General features: G+C 50.1%; 1 protein-coding gene across 1 annotated transcript; it reads left to right on the top strand.

Annotated features, from left to right (window-relative positions):
* The first annotated feature begins 844 nt into the window (after window positions 1-844).
* BBS1 (Bardet-Biedl syndrome 1) lies at window positions 845-19,245 on the top strand. Its single transcript, XM_080641006.1, has 17 exons — window positions 845-934; window positions 1,271-1,347; window positions 1,464-1,498; window positions 4,661-4,933; window positions 5,050-5,096; window positions 5,230-5,268; window positions 5,377-5,449; window positions 7,141-7,272; window positions 7,995-8,101; window positions 9,619-9,739; window positions 9,906-10,064; window positions 11,090-11,159; window positions 11,602-11,760; window positions 14,661-14,794; window positions 15,758-15,892; window positions 16,260-16,346; window positions 16,588-19,245. The coding sequence occupies exons 1-17, from the start codon at window positions 888-890 to the stop codon at window positions 16,672-16,674; spliced, it is 1,782 nt and encodes a 593-aa protein (XP_080497132.1). The 5' UTR covers window positions 845-887; the 3' UTR covers window positions 16,675-19,245.
* Window positions 19,246-19,576: the final 331 nt, after the last annotated feature.

Raw genomic sequence — 19,576 nt, 5'->3', positions numbered from 1 at the left:
AATTTCTCCTTGTCTTTGCTTCACTTTTCTTTTGCTCCTAGCAGGGTAGTGGGATCAAGGGTTGGGGATGGGGCAGGAGGGTCATTTCCAGGCTTCCATCCCCTGAGGATATGCACACAATTACAAAATTGAACATAGCACAATTTCTGCAGTTCTCTTGTGGCATTTCTTTTTTTTTTTTTTTTAATATATTTTATTGTTTTTTTACAGAGAGGAAGGGAGAGGGATAGAGAGTTAGAAACATCGATGAGAGAGAAACATCGATCAGCTGCCTCCTGCACACCCCCTACTGGGGATGTGCCCGCAACCAAGGTACATGCCCTTGACCGGAATCGAACCCCGGACCCTTCAGTCCGCAGGCCAACACTCTATCCACTGAGCCAAACCAGCTAGGGCAGCATTTCTTGTATTTTGAAATATTCTGGGAGTCTGAAAACTAGAAACCCGCAACCTCAGTCAGAATCTTAGGATTTAATCTCTTGAGGCTTGTGCTTTGTTTTCTGAGCCTGGACCTTTTGGGCGGGAAGAAAGGATGTGGTCCTTTTCAACTTGAGGGGACCGGTTACTTTTGCTGCTCAGAAACCCTGGAAGGGCTTCACTCCAGGCTTGAAGCCAAAGCGCCCTGCCGCTCACCCAGGGGTGACAGCGCCCAGATGCTGCGGCTGGGAAGGAGCAAAGATAAATCCTATGAGCTGGGATGAGGGATTGCGCTTTAGCCGCCGGAAGCCCAGCAAAGAAGCCAGCAAGCACATCCCGCATGGCTTCTCAGGCTCGGGCCGGAAAGTTGCGCTGCCGGAACGTTTGTACGCGAGCTTTCCGGAACCCGGAGCGCTTGGCTGTTGCACGGCGGCTGGCCAGAGCCGGTTGCCAGGGCGACGCCTGCGAAGATGGCTGCTGCGTCTCCGTCGGATTTCGATAGCGGCAAAGCTGAGAGGTGAAGGCCACAGTCCTTGCGTCCTCTTTTCCTACAATGTGAAGAGGGTGCCCCCGGGATCTGGCTCCTGATGTTCTTGAACAGCTAGGGAAACTGAGGCCCAAGCAGTGTTCCCCCCCCCCCCTCTCTCTCTCTCTCTCTTCTCTCTCTCTCTCTCTCTCTCTCTCTCTCTCTCTCTCTCTCTCTCTCTCTCTCTCTCTCTCTCTCTCTCTCTCTCTCGGTCAGTGGTGGAGCCTGGACTTGGACCCCCAGTTCAGGGCTCCCCACACACCTCACTCTCAGAGACCAGCTCCCTCCCAGGGTACTCACCCTCCAACTCTCTCCCTCCTCTCCCAGCAACGAGGCCAGTTCGAAATGGCTGGATGCGCACTACGACCCCCTGGCCAACATCCACACCTTCTCCGCCTGCCTGGGTGAGTCTCTGGAGCCTGCTATCCCGGGTTCTGGGGAGATGGCGCTGTCAGATAACGGTTCTGTAGTGAAGCCTCTGGGCGGATACCCTGGCTTATGGCTCTTCTGTGTTTTCCAGCGCTGGCAGATTTGCATGGGGACGGGGAGTACAAGGTAAGGAATCACCCCAGCAGAGAGAGAACCGGGGAGTGGGGGGAATACCAGAATTGACATTTCCTGATGGCTCCAAAGAAGCTCAGCATAATCTGGGTGGAATTCATGAGTACTCTGAAATAGCACCTTTAGTGTTAAATTTTATCTTTATGTGGAAGGTGAAGAGATCCCATCGATTTCATAATACAGAATGCTGCTGGGGATTTTACTAAGACAAAGCCTCTTAATTTTGTTAATTCTTTGCTGGAAGGGCAGGCACCTCCCGTGGTTGGATGTGAGGCGTTAGAATCTGGAGGGGAAGTAGAAGGGAATTGAAGTGACTTTTATGTTTATCAAAAGGACATAGATTTTAAGATTAGCCATGAGCTGATAATTGTTGAAGCTGGATGATGGGTTCATTATCTGAGTCTGTCTGCTTTTATCTATGACTGAAATTTTTCCATCATAAAAAGGTTGAAATTTAATTTTAAACATAAAGATAGCCCATTGGTCCATCAGCCAAGACGCCTGCGTTGTGGGCTTGATCCCCAGTAGGGAGCGTTCAGGAGGCAGCCAGTCAATGATTCTCTCTCATCATTGATGTTTCTATCTCCTTCTCCCTTCTTCTCTGAAATAAAATTTAAAAATATATTTATTTAAAAATAAATAAACATAAAGTAAATAAAATGTAAACAAATAAGTAAATAATTTTAAAGGCACAGGTTTTTTAATTTAATTTATATAGTTCTTACCCCAGGACTTCTTTTTTTTTTTTAGAGAGAGGAGGGGAGGGAGAGAGAAAGAGAAACATTGATTGGTTGCCTCCTGTACATGCCCCAATCAGGATCGAACCTGTGACCTCAGTGTACAGGACAATGCTCCAACCAACTGAGCCACACTGGTCGGGGCTAGGCACAGGTGTGTGTGTGTGTGTTAAAGGTTGAAAAATATATTGGGCTAAAGAAAGGAAATTAACATATATTAAGTATCCATTTCTGGACTAGACCCTCTTTGAGGCATTTTCACATACATAAGTATTATTGGTCCCAATTTTGTTAATGGGAATATGGATTCAGAGAGGCTAAGTTTACTGAGTTTGTAGAAAGTGGCAGACCTGGGCCTGTCGGATTCCAAGTAATTTATTTGTTCCATTGTATAGCTCAACCTTTGTCATGGGCAGTGAACCCATGTATTAGGTGGGCAGCTCAAGGATACATGGAAAGTGCAGTAGGATTTGTTGCCTTTTGACCCCAAATTTCTATATGTAATGCATTCAGCAAGTCAACAAGCATACAGTGAACCCCTACTGTGTGTCAGCCATTGTGCAGACACTAAACTCAGAAATGAATCAGTATACAGTCTGGAGGAGATATAGACTGAACACCTAGTGTGTGCTTGGCGTTGAGTTTACAGCAGTGACGTATAGAGAAATCTGACCCACTAACAAATGTAAAATGTTAAATGCTCTGGTGTGATACCTTTTTTAATGACCAGTTTGCTTACTGTTGATGCCCAACATCTAGCCCAGTGCCCGGCACAAATTAGGTACTTGATAAATATTTGTGGGGTAAATGATGGGTGCTAAAGTAGAACATACGGAAAGTATTGTGGGAGCATCAGTGAGAGAATAATGAAATCTATCTGGAGGCACCAGGAGGCAGTAACATGTGAACTAGGTTTTGAAGGATGAATGAAGTATATGAAGAAGGCACAGAAGAGAGGAAGGGAAAGGAACCCAGTATCACAAGCAGAGGCACAGAGGCTTGGAAGTTCACAGCATAGTTGGAAAGAGTAAATTTGGAGTTAGAGGTTGAGGCCAATGTAAAATAGTAGTTAAGGCCACTGGCTTCGGATTCAGACAGACCTAGGTTCCAGTTCCAGGTCTCCCACATACTAGCTGTGTGAACATTTACCTAATATCGCTAAGCCACAGCTTTCTCATTTATGACATGGGGCTAATAATAATACCTACCTCATATGGTGCTGAGAAGATTAAATGAAATTCCTGGAGTAGCTCCTGGTGCACTGTTCATGCTCGGAATCCAGATGTGCCGTGGCAGTCCCCATTCTGGCTGCAGCATAGCATGGATGGGAAGGTGATGGAAAACATGTTGGGAACTAGATCAGAGGGGCCTTGAAGGCCTCGTCAGGAGAATGGGCTTGCATGGCAGCTGCAGTGGCATGGAGTATGGGTTGGAGGGTGAAAAATAAAGACTGGCCCTGACTGGTTTGGCTCAGTGGATAGAGCGTCGGCCTGCGGACTGAAGGGTCCCAGGTTCGATTCCGGTCAAGGGCATGTACCTTGGCTGCGGGCACATCCCCAGTAGGGGGCGTGCAGAAGGCAGCTGATCGATGTTCCTCTCTCATCGATGTTTCTAACTCTCTATCCCTCTCCCTTCCTCTCTGTAAAAAATCAATAAAATATATATTAAAAAAAAAAAAAAAAAAAAAAAGACTGGCCCTGACTCAGTTGGTTGGAGCATCATCCCGTACACCAAAAGGTTGTGGGTTCAATTCCCCATCAGGGCACATACCCAGGTTGCAGGTTTGATTCCAGATTGGGGCACGTGTAGGGGAATGACCAATCGGTGCTTCTCTCTCTCATCCTCTTTTTCTCTTCCTTCCTCTCTAAACACATCCTCGGATGAGAATTAAAGAATAACAAAACACAAAACAGACTGAAGAGCCTGGTTTTGGTCTCTGCGTGCTTGCTTCTGCTTCCTTAGCTCTGTTCCCATTTGGAAGTCAGGCGTCAGAAACCCAGACATGCGTTTCCAGTGCCCCACTGACCTTGGCCACTGTCCCAGTGTCTAGAATAGTGCCTGGCAGGGAGCAGGCCCTGAAATATTTACTGAATGAATAATGAAAACATCAGCTGCCACCTACTCCTCACTAGGACTCGCCATGTTCTGTAATTCATTATCTCATTTGATTTTCACTACAGGTGTCATGAAATCGATATACCTATTTTGCTGGCGGGGAAACAGGCACAGGAAGGTTAGGCACAGCTGGTCTCTGAGAGTGAGGCCCCAAGGTCACAGAGCTTGCAAGCCTTATCGAAAAGCATTTGCTGTTGGGTGGGAGTGAATGAATATGCACCAGCAAAAAGACTGAGCTCAAGAAGAGGGTTAGTGGCAAGGTCTTTAGACTCTGTGCCTGGGGTAAGCCAGCCTCTCTTTACAGCTGGTGGTGGGGGACCTCGGCCCGGGTGGGCAGCAGCCCTGCCTGAAGGTGCTCAAAGGACCCAGAGTGCTGACTGAAAGCCCGCTCTCTGAGCTGCCGGCCGCTGCTGCCACCTTCCTCAAGGATCAGCATGAGCCCCGAACACCAGCTCTGGCACTTGCTTCAGGCCCTTGTGTGTATGTGTATAAGAATCTTAGGCCCTACTTCAAGTTCAGCCTGCCCCAGTTGCCTGCAAACCCCCTGGAAGAAGATCTTTGGAACCAAGCCAAAGAGGTAAAGTGATGTGGGGGATGGGAACAAGAAGGCAAAGATGGCAGCCACTGGGGCATCCTCCTTCTCTGCCTGGCTCTGGAGTGCACAGGCTTTACCTTCTTCCTATGCTGTTATAGGACCGGATCGACCCCTTGACCCTGAAGGAGATGCTGGAAGGCATCCGGTGAGAGCCCCCCTCCCCTTCATTCGCCTCCCACCCTGCCCTCCTCTCCGACGCTTTCATCCCAGAGCTCTTGGTCTAACCCCAGGGCTCTGTTCCTCAACTAAACCTGCCATGATTGCCCTTCTCTTTGCAGGGAGAAGGCAGAGGTGCCTTTGTCTGTACAGTCGCTCAGGTAAGGGCCCTCTGAGGGCCTGGGCTCCGGAAGCTCGGGGGGAAGGGAGCGGCTGAGTGGCCTGTGGAGGATAGCCAGGCACAGGGCATGCAGCTGCATGTTCTCCAGGTTTCTGCAGCTGGAGCTGAGTGAAATGGAGGCGTTTGTGAACCAGCACAAGTCCAAGGCCATCAAACGTCAGGTAATGCCCCTTGTCTTCATTTCTCCATTAAAAATACGGATAATTTTTTTAAAACCACCTAACATCAGTGGTAAATTCTACAACCAGACCTGACTAGTTTCACTTTGCGGGTTCCCTTCCAATCCTGCCACATAGATATGGTCACAAAGCTGCAGGGCCTTCTGCATTTCCAGTTAAGTGACAGCTTTGGCTTGATCTATAGTTCTATGACTTTATAGAGCTTTCATTGTCTTGAGGGTAAAGGTAATATATTCTCATTAGAGAAAATTTGGAAAATAAAGAAAAGTATAAAGGAGAAATAGAAATGACAATAATCTCACCACCTGAGGTACTTGCTCTTCTTGTTTTGGTACATTTCCTTCATAAATACACTTTTACATCCTGCTTCCCTTGAGTAACATAACATATTTTGAACTAAATAATTTAAGAACTATGGTTTTAGTGGCCCCTGGATTATTTAATTGATTTTTCATTATGTCATTCTGTGTTTATATAACTAGTCACATGCAAGTCATTGGACAAGAAATGTGTCCCTTTTATTCACTTCATAGTTTTTTTGTTAGTTACACTTTTAATTGCTTTATTGATGAACCTATTCTCTGATTAACTCTATTGGTTCCTGACCTAGAGGCTGACCCTTAGTCCAGGGACAGACTCCCAGAGCTGTTCCCTGCATTTTAGAAAGCCTCATGGGAGCCATGAGGTCACTTGAGCCAAACATGTTGATGAACACAGTCCTCAGCCGTTGGCTAGTCTTAGACCGATTCTGTGAGAAGCATGTTCTCCCCTGCTGGTCAGCAGCTCAGATCCACAGTTGTCAATATCTTTGAGTACTTCTAAAATCAGCAAGTGCATTGTTGCTCAAAAGATGCAGCTTTGGGGCAGAGGGCAATCTTTCTAAGGGTGTCATGGTTACATGATTGGGAACCACTAAGTTCCATACTTCTGTAACCTTTCTCCTTCCACTCAGCTTTTAATCTTAAAGATGATCACGCAATGAGCAGCTTTATTCAAAGAAACATTTGGTCCTGCTAAAATATTTCCATAGGAGAAATTCCTACAAAGGGGGTCATCCCCTTCTCTTTTGTTTTCTCTCCGATCACAATTACAAAAAGAACATGTGCCCACTGCAGAAATTACAGAAAAGCACACTGAAGAAATTAAATAGGACCCGTGAGCTTGTTGTCCAGAGACAACCAGTGTTAGTGTTTAAGGGTTTAGTCTTTCAGCACGTTTTTCTATTCATACATTTTTAAAAACTGGGATTATATACTGATGTAACTTTTTACCTATTTTTTCTCTTAATACATTAGAAGTACTCTCCCTATTTTGAATCGTCTATTAAAATGTGATTTTTTTAAATGACTGCATGGTTTAGGACAGTGGTCAGCAAACTGCGGCTCGCGAGCCACATGCAGCTCGCGAGCCGCGGTTTGCCGCTCTGTTGACTAATGAGTTTGCCGACCACTGGTTTAGGATCATATGGATAGTTCATAATTGACTTAGACAATCCTCTTTTGTTAGAAAGTTAGGTTTGTTGCAATAAACACCTTTGTACATAAATCTTCTTTTGCCTCTCTGATATTCTTCCTCCTGTTTTACCCTCTTTCTTCCCTCCTGTGGTGTCTTGGGGGTGTATGGGGGCAATGGTGTGTGGGGATCCCGGGGTGACCCCTGGAGTCCTTCTGCAGACAGTCATCACCACCATGACCACCTTAAAGAAGAACCTGGCTGACGAGGATGCTGTGTCATGCTTGGTGCTGGGCACTGAGAACAAGGAGCTCCTGGTGCTGGACCCGGAGGCCTTCACCACTTTGGCCACGGTCAGTGTGGGGCCTGACACGGCACGCCTGAGGCCCAGGCTGCATTCCCTCCCTCTGTTCCCCCACATCTCCTGCTCCCAGTTCTTGTAATACATGTTCATTGTAGAAAAATTATAAAATATAGATAAGCATAAAGAAAAAAATATATAAAGAAATCCCACCACTCACAGACATTTACTATTAAAGTTTCATCATATGTCTTTCCTGACATTTTCATATTTAGACATAGATATATAACCATATATATATGTTTTACAAAAACGGCCTTGTGGTACAGAATCGTATGACTTGCTCTTTTCACGTAGCAGTAACTCATCAATGTCTTTCCACATCTGTATAAAACCACATTCTCCTTTTCAAAGGCCTCACAGTATCCATTTTATAGATTTACAACATTTATTTACCCTGTCACCTATGGTGGGTTTAAATTGTTTTCCGTTTTCACTATTATTAACACCACTGCAGCAGGCATTCTTGCCCAAATGTCTTTGCATGCTGTGTAAATATTTCCTTAGGGTGCATTCCTAGAAGGGGCCTGGTTTAGTCAAAGGCTTGTGCTATATGTCGCTCAGTTTCCCTCCAGAAAAATTGTACGAGTTTAAACTGACCAGCTGGGTATGAGTGAGGAAGCTGGGACTTCAGATAAAGGGGCGTTGGTCCCTTCGAGGTAGGGAAGGACTGGGGCTCCAGAGAAATGGGATGTTTGAGCCTCTTCTTCGCAGATGAACCTACCCAGCGTCCCCGTCTTCCTGGAGGTTTCTGGCCAGTTCGATGTAGAGTTCCGGCTTGCCGCTGCCTGCCGCAATGGGAACATCTACATCCTGAGAAGGTAGCCACACGTGGTCTCTGGGGCCAGAAAGAACATCTCATACCTGGCGGTTTCTGGGGTTTGCAAGATGCGCAGGGGCTTGGGCTGGAATTTGGGAATGGAAAGAGCTGAGACGTGCACATAGGAGGCTGAACCCAGGAGCACAGGGGGTATCTGGAGGCTTGTGTGATGGGGGTTGGCGAAGTGAGAGACCACCTGGGTGGCTGTAGCACATAAGCAATGCAATCAGAAATTGGAAGAAATAAAAAGGGTCTCATATTTGTTATATTGTTTTATAGGTATGTGACACTTTTCAGTGCGGTAGTTTGATATTCCTTACAACATTCATTTTTTTAATTGAGAGATGTTTTTGAGCACCTACTTAAGCATTATATAGGGTATTGATGAATAAAATGAACATAGTTCCTGCCCTTATGGGAAGACAGATATTAAAGTCAACAAACCATAGGATAAACAATGGGGTCAAGGTGATCAGCAAATGCCTGTCTGGGGGAATGACGTGAAGGTGAAGAAGGGACCAGTTTTTCCCAAAGTACAGAAAGAGTGTTGTGGGCAGAGAGAACCTAAGCAAACTCAGGTGGGGAGGACACTGGCATGTGCTGCTCAAGCGTGGTGAGCAAGGAGGAGGGTGGGCAGAAACGACATGAAGACCAAGTTGGCTCATGCAGGACCCATTAGGATGTGGTGAAGATTTTGGATTTTATCTGAAGTCTAGTGGAAATCTGCTATGGGATGTTACTCAGAAGAATGACATGATCCACTTACACATTTAAAAGATTACTCTACAGGGTGGAGGGTAGATTGGCAGGAGGCCCAGGGACCGGAGGGAGGGTCTCAGCTGGGACATGACGTTGGCCCAGACTCGATGATGAAGAAAATGGGCCATAACCTGTGGTGGGTAGGCAGGAACTACCCCTACTTTCTGGGTAAGAGAAACAGCCCTAGCTGGGTTGGCTAAGTGGATAGAGTGTCAGCCTGTGGACTGAAGGGTCCCAGGTTCAATTCCAGTCAAAGGCACATGCCCGGGTTTGTAGGCTTGATCCCCAGTAGAGGCATGCGGAAGGCAGCTGATCAATGATTCTCTCTCATCATTGATGTTTCTCTCTCTTCCTCTCTGGGATCAATAACAATATATTTTAAAAAGAGACAGAAACAGATTCAGAGGCCAGGACATGGAAGCTGTGCAATTACACACCAGCTCCGTGCTGTTCTGATAAATTACTGAAGTGCCAAAGTCCACTCGCACTACATCTGGCTCCACTCACTGTAAATGGCCAACTGCCAGGTTATCACACAGATCACTGTAGTGAAGGTAGGAGGGAGGCCAAGAAGGAGGACACGCTTCATGTTCCTCAAGGTCACACAGCTATTAAGAGGTACAGGTGGAAAGAATACCATAGTCCTCTGCTTTGGGGCCAAGGTTCCTTCCAGGATAGTCTATGGGGCTTAAAAGAGGAGGGTAAGCCAGGGAGGGAGAGAGCGTTTCTCTGGGCTGGTAGAGTCTCTTTACTCCACAGAGACTCCAAGTGCCCCAAGTACTGCATCGAGCTGAGTGCCCAGCCTGTGGGGCTTGTCCGGGTCCACAAGGTCCTGGTGGTGGGCAGCAACCAAGACAGCCTGCATGGCTTCACCCACAAGGTATGGCCTCCGGGCAAGCACCCCACCCCCACCCCTCCACGCATGTCTCCCAGGTCCCCCTTACCAGGCGAGCCCTTTTGGCATCCCCTTCCCAGCAATTCTAGCCACCCCCTCTTTCCATTCTAACCCCCAAGACCCCTGCAGACACCTGGCTATTCCCTCCCAGGGTAAGAGGCTGTGGACGGTGCAGATGCCTGCAGCCATCCTGACCATGAACCTCCTGGAGCAGCAGTCCCGGGGCCTGCAGGCCGTCATGGCTGGGCTAGCCAATGGAGAGGTCCGCATTTACCATGACAAGACCCTGCTCAACGTCATCCGCACCCCGGTGAGCCCTGACTCCTTGCCTCACTCTCACCTCTAGGGCAGCTTAGCTACCTCCTGATTCCACTCCATCCACTGCCCTTGACCTTTAATGCATTTCAAAAACATTTGTTCACAAACATTTCTTGAGCACTTCATATGCACAACTCATTGTATTGAGGGGCATAAAACAATGCTAAACCCTTGCCTTCAGGGAGCTTAATATCCAAGGTGACAGCCAGCCAAAGACACAGCTGATTCGAATAAGGCAGACAGAAGCCAAGTGCTGAAAAAGCAGAGTGGGCTGAGTGTCAGAGTAGATAAATGGGGATGGAACTCAGGGACGCTTTGTACAGCAAGTGATAGTTCAACTGGGCTTCAAAGCAGCTTGCCAAGTGGGTGAATGGAAGAACATTCCAGATGGAACAGCATGAAAAAAGGATGAGAGGCGCGAGTACTCTTGATTAGGGAATCCAGGTAGCTTGGACCAGAGTTTTTCAAACACTGAGTTGTGAGTCATTAAATCAATTTAATGGGTCACAACCAGCAACATAAAATTCAGTGTGTATCACAAGTGAAACTTTTGTGTGTATGAATGTGTCAAGTGTCCGATGCCACAATAGAAAATTTGAGGGCAAGTGTTGCGTGGGTTGGGAGAAGGTAAAGAGTAAAGAATTGACAGAAAAGGTGGGCTAGAGTCACTGTGGAAGGGGGACAGGGAGAACAAGAGCCATTGGAGGTTTTCTAGAAGAGAATCAACACGATCATGTTGGTTTTGAGAGGCAGCTGTGAAGGACAGACGGGGAGAAAGACTGGTCTGGGAAGCCTCTTAGGAAGCTGACCCCACAAGCCAGGGATGTTGAGTCTGGAACTATAGCCGTGGCAGAGAGGTTGGAGGGAGATTAGAATAGAGGAGCTATTTCAGGGGCAGCATTGCCCCAGGCCTCGCCTCACATCTCACCTGGGGTCCCCCAACCTTACCCCTCTACCGCAGTCTTGCTCTCCTCTCCACAATGTTTTCCTAAATAAACTCGAGTGTCTGCACCGTAGGATGCAGTGACCAGCCTTTGCTTTGGCCGCTTCGGGCGGGAAGATAACACCCTCATCATGACTACGCGAGGTGAGGGGCGTCGGACCTGGCAAGGGGGTTCGAGTTGGGAGTGAAGGGAACAGGCCAGATCCTGGGAAAGAGAGAAGGTGGACGTGAGGCACGGGAGGACGTGGGTGTGGAAAGCAAGGCTGGCAGACACAGGGGACAGCTTATCAGCGGTTTGACATGGTGACCTCAGGGCCAAACCCTTGGCTGGATTGTGTCTCCAGTTCACCCAGCATCCCCAGCGCCTACCACGCCAGGAACATCAGAGTGCTCCACAAATAACTGAAACGAATGAAATAACTAATGGTAGGAGGGTATTTAGACAGACTTCATTCCTTCCAGAAATTCAGAGTCTCAGCAGCAAGGCAGATACGTACAGAAATGAGGCGGATTGTTTGGGGAAGAGAGATTGGAATGTAGTGTGACTGGGGAGGTCAAATCTGTTTCTGGCTATCCACTTCCCTAGGTGGTGGCCTGATTATCAAGATCCTGAAGCGCACAGCAGTGTTTGTGGAAGGGGGAGGTGAGCTGGGCCCCCCACCAGCCCAGGCCACAAAACTCAGCGTGCCCCGAAAGACTCGGCTTTATGTGGACCAGACGCTGCGAGAGCGGGAGGCCGGCACCGGTGAGACTCAGGCTACGCTCTTCCTCGTCCTCTGCTGCTCTGAGGCAGTGAGAGCTGGGTGAATGCGGCCTGGGGGCCCCAAGCAGTGGGAGGAGATCTGGGTGGCTGTGCAAGCTTGTGCCTCCTGTAGCCCAGGACAGCCTAGGAGGCCACCCTGCCTACAAAGAACTACCTCAGGTGGAAGGTGCTGTGGGTGAGGGCAGGAGCCCTTGGCATTCAGCGGGAGTTTTCACTAGATGCAGGAATTCTTTTTTTTGTTTGTTTAATCCTCACCCAAGGGTATTTTTCCATTGATTTTTAGAGAGAGTAGAAGAGAGAGGGAAAGACAGAGAGAAATATGGATGTGAGAGAAACACGTCGATTGGTTGACTCCTGTACTAGCCCAGACAAGGGCCCGGGCTGGGGAGGAGCCTGCAACTGAGGTACGTGCCCTTGGCCGGATTTGAACCCGGGACCCTCTGGTCCGCGGGCTGATGCTCTATCCACCGAGCCAAACTGGCTAGGGCTAGGTGTAGGAATTCTTGTGAAAGAAGTAGAATTTGACCAAGGTTCTTCCTTTTCCTATTTAGTTTTTCCTCCTCATTCATTCAGTACCTATGGTTATGCCGGGTGCCTTGAGTCAGTCCCTACCTGAGGAGCGCCGTCTCCTGCTAACTTCTTGTTGCATGGACCACGGCAGAAACGGTCTTTGCAAAGGGCTACTGAGAGATCGGAATGCAGGGCCTGGGAGACTGGGACAGGCTTCAGAGAGAGGTGACGTTGGACTTCACCCTGAAAGAGGATTACAAGCCCACCAGCCAGAGGGATAGGGAAGGGCGATTTAGGCAGAGGCTGGGCAGGGGCACAGGGCCCTACCTGAATTCAAGCAGCATCAGCCAGGGAGCTGTGGGTGTGGTGCAGGGAGGCCGAGTGGCCAGAGGGGAGGCTGGAAAGGCGGTCAGAGCCTGCTTCGAAAGGGCCTGGAACGCAAAGCTAAGATGTTTTTAAATTAGTTAGTGGGAGCTGGGAAAGATGTGAAGCAGAAAAATACAGTAACTCAACCAGCTCTGTCTTAAAAAGGGATCTGGCTTGCAGTTTAAAGGTAAATTAGAGGATAAAGAAAATAACTAACAGGCTGTTGTGCCTAGAGAGCCCAAGAAAAGCAATTGGTATTTTAAAGAAATAATTAGGAAGTTCTCAAAGGTGACCAAGTGTAAAATACTCAGAAATCAATAGCTTTTGTGTATACCAACAATAACCAGTTAGAAAATACGATGGAAAGTTTCCATCCACAATGACAAGGAAATCTCTAGAAACAAACTGAACAAGAAGACGTACAAAATCCAATGAAGGAGATTATAAAACTGCTCTCAGGAACATAAGAGGCCGCCTGAAATGATGAGATTTCCCAAGTCTCAGGGTGGCAAGACCTAAGGTAATGCTGTGGATTAATGAACAGCTTCCAGAATTAATCTAGAAACCTAGCAAAGTAACAGCGCAGCCCCACTGGGATTTATTTTGAGGACCTGACCAAATGATGCTAACAGTAAATCTGAGAAATTTGGAGGCAATAGGAATGAGGGGACTTAGCCTATCACTTGGAATGGACTGAATCTGTAGGAATTCACAGCTGTGATATCAATAGGGGAATTGATACAGATCAATGGCACATTTAGGAAGTCCAGAAACAGGCCCCTCCTTGTTTATGTGGAAAGTTAGTGTATGTTAAAAGCATTGTTTCAAATTAGTGGGGAAAGAAGAGACTGTTCGCAAAACGCAATTAGAACAACTTGTTCTAGAAAAAAATTTAGAACTCTACCTCATAGCAAACACAATATTCTGGGTAAATTAAAAACAAAACTGTTAAAGTACTAAAGGAAAAGGAAAGATTAATAGATGAGATAACATAAAGATGTAAAACTTGTGAATGGCAAAAAAGCACCTCAAAGTCAAGGACAGACTGGCAGACCAAGTGCTAAATCTGGAGAGACCACAGGAGTGCAGCGGCGGGTGGGCTCTGGAGATGGCTTTGAGGCCGAGTCATCGATCTTGACAAATGACTAGATGGGAGGGGTGCACCTAGGTGACTTGAGGGATGGGGCTGCCATGGCGGAGGTAGGGAAACAAGCTTGGTGTCTGCATCATTGAATTTGAGGTGTTGATGGTGCGTCCAGGTGCAGGTGACCATTAGGCAGTTAGAAACAGGAGGCTGCCCCAGCTGCTGAGCTGCTGGAGACGCCCTATCAAGTGTGGACATGGGCCAGGCCCTGAGGTGGGCACCGAAGACCCAGCAGTCACGAGTCCCTCACCAACAGCTGTTCCTCTTTGGGGTGGTCACGGCTAGGGCAAGACATGGATTGTCCGCGGGAAAAAGACAGAGGAGAAGAAGAGGACCAAGGACAAGACTCAAGGGAACACCAGTGCTTATGATGGAATAGAAACAGCCAGCAAAGGACCCTGAGATTGTGCGGGCAGCGAGGTGGTAGGACCAGGAAGAGGAAGCAGGGAGTAGTCCAGCATCCAGTGTCATCAGAAGGCTGGAGTGTTGGACCTTAGCCCTCTTTTTTTTTTTTTTTTTTGAACATATTTTATTGATATCTTACAGAGAGGAAGGGAGAGGGATAGAGAGCTAGAAACATCGATGAGAGAGAAACATCGATCAGCTGCCTCCTGCACACCTCCCACTGGGGATGTGCCCGCAACCAAGGCACATGCCCTCGACCGGAATCGAACTCGGGACCCTTCAGTCCGCTCTATCCACTGATCCACACCAGTTTCGGCCCTTGGCCCTCCTTTTTCCCACATTCCCAGCCTCTGCAGACCCTGCCCACTGTACCTTCGTCTTGCACTCTCCCCGCCCCCTGCACCCACCCCGCCTCCCCTCCCCACCTCCAGCGTCAGCCCTGTGTGTCTCTCCTCAGCCATGCACCGGACCTTCCAGACTGACCTCTACCTGCTGCGCCTCCGGGCCGCCCGTGCCTACGTGCAGGCCCTCGAGTCCAGCCTGAGCCCCGTGTCTGCGACAGCCCGGGAGCCACTCAAGCTACACGCTGTGGTGAGTGCCCAGGTGTCGGGGGAAGTCAGCAGCTTCAGAGCCAGAGGGGCAGAGATCAGGGGTGGGTGGGAACCCTGCAGCCCCAGAGCCAATTCCAAGTCAACGAGGCCCCGTGCCCCCTTCTCACCTTCCCACAAGCCCAGGGACCAAGTCTCATGTCTGCTTTGTGAGAGCGTGCTCACCTTCTCTCTCCTGTGCCGCCTCTGCCCCGCGGCTGGCCACACAGGGACACACCCTCCAGCTCCCTCATTCCAAGTTGTGCTCAGACAAGCCCCAGGCTTGGGGCAGGGCACACAAGTCCTCGCTTTGGGATGTTTCTTCCCAGGAGCCTGGAGGACTCTTCCCGCTGTGTACAGGGGAGAAAGCTGTTCATTTCAGCAACTGCAGCAGCCCCAGGTGTTAGGACTGCCTGAGGCTTGCACAGGCCCAGGAGGAGGAGCCCACACACCCAGATACAAGGGGCCTTAAGGTCATCAGGGCTCCAACCAGCTCTCAATAGGTCCCTGAGGTGTGCCATCTGTCCCAACTGGCTTTCTGGTTTCTCTTTCCCTAAAGGAAGTGGATAGATAGAGGAAGAAGCTACAGAGCAACCGAGGGTAAGAGGGAGGAAAATGAAATCATTTCGGCCACCACAGGACGAGAGGGGAGGTGGGCCAAGCTCTAGAAGAGGGTCAGGGGCAGTGGTGAGGACACAGGTAGGAGCTGGGACTTGTATCCCGCGGCCAGCTCTGCCTCTGACCAACCTGCCGAGTGGCCTCTATCAAACCTCTTCCCGGCCCTGGGCCTTGGCCGATTCCTGTACCCACTGGAGCCAACCTTCTGGGCATTTTGAGAGGCAGATGGACAGTGAGCTAAAACAGTTGGAGGAGGGTGACTTGAGGACACTGATGAGGAAGCAGGGCCAGGGCACATCGTGTTCCACGCCCAAGGCCACTAGGTCTACCCACTCCACCCTCTCCATAGGTTCAAGGCCTGGGCCCCACCTTTAAGCTCACGCTTCACCTGCAGAACACCTCGACAGCCCGACCCATCCTGGGGCTGCTGATCTGCTTCCTGTACAACGAGGCGCTCTACGCCCTGCCCAGGGCCTTCTTCAAGGTACTTGACAGCCTCCTGAGACATGGAAAGGTGGGGGAGGGGGACTGATTAAATGCCCACGGAGCGTCCACCCGGTCGGAGGTGAGGGCTGGCAGGGGGCTGCAGCCACAGGTTAGGCGAGGGCACAACAGGGGCCTCCGGGGAGAGCACCCAAGACCTGCTTCAGCTGCCCTACCCCCAGCCTGCGAGGGGTCTCAGAGCCGTGCAGCCGGTGCTGGGAGAACAGCCATGCAGGGCCCCCCTGTGCCTCTCCCAGAGCCTGTTGGTTCTGCAGCAGCTATGGGAGCCTGTCTGCCTCAAGGAGTGAAGGTCCTGGTTTCCCCCGGCATGAGGGCTGGTTTCCTAACGTCTTTGTCCCCAAACTTAGGTTCCCTTGTTGGTGCCAGGGCTCAGCTACCCCCTGGAGACCTTTGTGGAGAGTCTCAGTGACAAGGGCATCTCAGACATTATCAAGGTAGGTCACCATTGGTACTGCTTGGGGAGGACAGTGGGAGTGCGTGTGGACAAGGTCCCCAGGTGGCTGCCGGGTGGGGGTGGGTGTCTGCACAGGAGAGGCCTTCCAGCCTCCCCAGCCCTTTGGACAGAGTCCTGGTGGCCTGTCATTAGGGCCAGTGCAGACCAAGCCAGGCTTGGCCGAGCAGGGGGGAAGGGCTCCAGGGGGCATGACCCTACTGCCACGAGTACCTCCTCCACAGGTGCTAGTGCTTCGAGAAGGCCAGAGTGCACCCCTGCTGAGTGCCCATATCAACATGCCTGTGAGCGAGGGGCTGGCAGCTGCCTGACCCCTGGGCTGGTGTTAAAGTCCCTGCGGAATTGGGACCAGGAAGATCCAGCCCCTTTCACTGAGCTGGGCAGAGGCAGTGGCCCAGCCTGCTCCCCGCACAGCAGGTGCTGGGCGACAGCTTCCCTCTCCCCTCCTAAGCTCCCCGTGCTCACCATCCGACCGCTGGGTGACCTCTAGCAGCAGGTCAGTGAGTACCCAGGAGGTTCAGCGCCTCTCTTCTCAGGAAGGTGCAGGCACCGGCTCCCTGGGCTCCTGCTGCTTCTCCGTCCTCCCCAGTTTCCTCCAGAAATCCCATCCAAGCCCAGAGGAAGCTCTGAAGCAGTCAAGGTGAGATGAGGGGCACGGCCCGCCTTCTCCTTTGCGGCTCCCCTTAGGCACAGTGCTCATTGCTGCTGCTGGCCCAGCCAGAGTTGGCTGGGGCCTGGCCTGGGGCAATCAGAGGCTTTATTGGGTGAGACTGGACCCGCTGTTGCTCCCTGGGGTTCCAGAAGCTTGGCTGCTGCCAGTTCAGCTTAAAGCAAAACACATGCTCTGATTTCCCCTCATGAGCTGAGCAGGGGCCCCTTCTTTCTCTTCAGGGGCCCAGAGTATAGCTGCCTCCCCACAGGGGGCTTTTCTGAAATCTTGGGCTCAGTCAAGGTCTCAGGCCTGTGATGCTCCATGCAGAGGGCAGAGGGTGCCCGTGCAGGGAGCTCGTGGCCCCAGCCCCAACCACGTTCCTGAAGACCACACAGGCACTGCTCCTGATGGGATGCTTGGGTCCAGAATGTACACCCAGGAGAGGAAGGCTCAGGTGGACAGAGCAGAGAGGGGCAGTTCTGGGGCTCTGGGGAGGTGGCAAGGAGGCAGAAGCCCAGAACTGCCAATCAAGATGCGTTTCTATGCCCTGGAGCCCAGAGCAGCCATGTGAGTGGAAAGTTCACCTGGCAGCGGCCATAGTGTGAGGGAATTCGCTGGAAAGGTATGGACAAGAGGCTTGAGTGAGTCAGAGGCTGAACAAAGGCACATGTTTAGCCCACAAGAACCAGAGACCCACAGTCCCGGGCCTCGGTGCCTCACAGCCCTGGCCAGTCTGCCTGGCCACCTCTCAACATTCTGGGGGGCCACTCCTGAGCCAGGAGCCCCACTCCCAGAGGACCTACATCTTCCCCTCTCCCCTCTCTGAGCAGGAGCAGCCCGATGTGTGGCGACAGCTCAGGGTTGTAACCCAATCCCTGGGGACCTTAGTTTCCCCTTGTGTAAAATGAGGCAGTTTGACCGATTCTGCTCTAAAATCCTATGAGCTTGGCAGCCCCTCTAGAGGAAGTGAGTAGGCGCCAGAAAAGGGGGTACTTGGCAGGAATAACTGCAGAGCCTTTGCCCTGAGGCCAAGGGCCCCAAGCTGACTGCCACTGCCAGGCAACAGCCTCTGTGCCCAAGACACAGTGAGGGACTGGGGTGACAGCCACAGCCACCCCATTCCCCCTGAGGAATGCATTCTGAGGCTAGATTAACCAGTTAACTGCCACGATATTTTGAATTTAATTAAAAAAGGTCCGCCACTTGCGTCTATAGATGCTTATGGCGTACAAATGGTTAAGAGAAGCAAGGGGTCTAAACAAAAAAGAGCCCATCCCCCTCTTCTCTGTTCAGTCCGACCACTCGCAGACATGGGCCAATTGGGAGAGGACGGTGAAGGGTTCTCTATCAAAGCAACTGATGCGCAGGGGGAACAAGCAGGAGGTTTCACCTGGAAATGGACAGACAGGAAGAGGGCGTTGGTGGCACAGCAGGGTCACTGTCAGTCAGAGACTCAGCTTAACCTGAAGAGCTTTCTCAGGGAGCTTATCCAACAAGGAAGGGCCTGCCCTAGAAGGTACAGCCCCTTGTCACTGGCGCTGTGTCCTCGGGGCTGGGCTGTCACTGCTCAGGTGGCTGTGTTGAACCAGGTGACCTTACAGTCCCCTTCGCCCCAGTCAAGTGATGAACTGTGTGAACTCGGAACAAAAAAGGCCTGCTCTGGGTTCTCTTCATAGCTATTCATGATGCAAGCGGAGAAACTGCTCCTATGCCCAGCAACTAACGTGAGTTTATATGATGGACTACCATGTGCTGTCACTAAAAACATGAACTGCGGTGATGTGGACAGTGTAAATGAAGCAAGAAGCAGTGCACAGGACCCAGGGCCTCACTAGTTAGGACAACAGGAAATTGTGTACATTAAGGAGGAGGAGAGTTGGTGCCTGTAAAAAAATATTTATCTAGAAACATGGACCTACTTAGTACTATGGATTCGACCATAAGAAGAAAAGAGCATCTCCCCACCCCTGGTGCTGCTCCCTGCTAATCATCTTAAGTTATCTTAGCTGTTTATTTTGTAACATGCTTACCCTGGTCTTGCTCGATTTGTCAATCTCAGACACTGTCTGTTGGCTCCTTGTCCTAACAGATGAGGGACACCATCCCTTCCTTGTCTTTCCAGTTTGTAGGTAAATCGATATTCAGTTTGGATTATAATTTATATTATTATGTGGAAGTTATTCACTGTGAACCAAGAATTGGGCTATAATTAAATTACTTTTTGAGTCCCTTTTTGTTTTTCATGGAATTAATAATCACCCTGTTTTTTTCATTTGCTTAGTTTTCTGTGCTAATTCTCCCCCTGCTGGGTCTGACCGTTCCTCTTTTTACTGGACACTTGCCTCCATCCCAGGGGCAGGGAGGCTGGAGTGCTGCAGAGCACGTCTCCTGGCCCCTTTGCCGTGCCCTGGCCAGCACCCAATTCCTGGGCCCTGTGTCTTCCTCCTCCATCGTTCTGTACCCCTCCTCTGGTGAAGCATATCCACAGGTACTTTTTGTGTGTGTGTGTCTTTAAATGGTATATTTATACATACATACATACATAGGATTATAACAAAAAT

Source organism: Plecotus auritus, assembly GCF_963455305.1.
Source record: "Plecotus auritus genome assembly, chromosome: 9".
NCBI lineage: Eukaryota > Metazoa > Chordata > Mammalia > Chiroptera > Vespertilionidae > Plecotus > Plecotus auritus.
The sequence above is the reverse complement of the archived record's forward strand: the minus strand, read 5'-3'. Positions and strand labels throughout refer to the sequence as shown.

Excerpts from the sequence above, each read along its gene's own strand:
- BBS1 (XM_080641006.1), top strand. The coding sequence starts at position 888 with ATGGCTGCTGCGTCTCCGTCGGATTTCGATAGCGGCAAAGCTGAGAG. Across the intron at positions 5,097-5,229 it reads GAGATGCTGGAAGGCATCCG|GGAGAAGGCAGAGGTGCCTT; the intron begins GTGAGAGCCCCC and ends TTCTCTTTGCAG. Across the intron at positions 5,450-7,140 it reads CCAAGGCCATCAAACGTCAG|ACAGTCATCACCACCATGAC; the intron begins GTAATGCCCCTT and ends GTCCTTCTGCAG.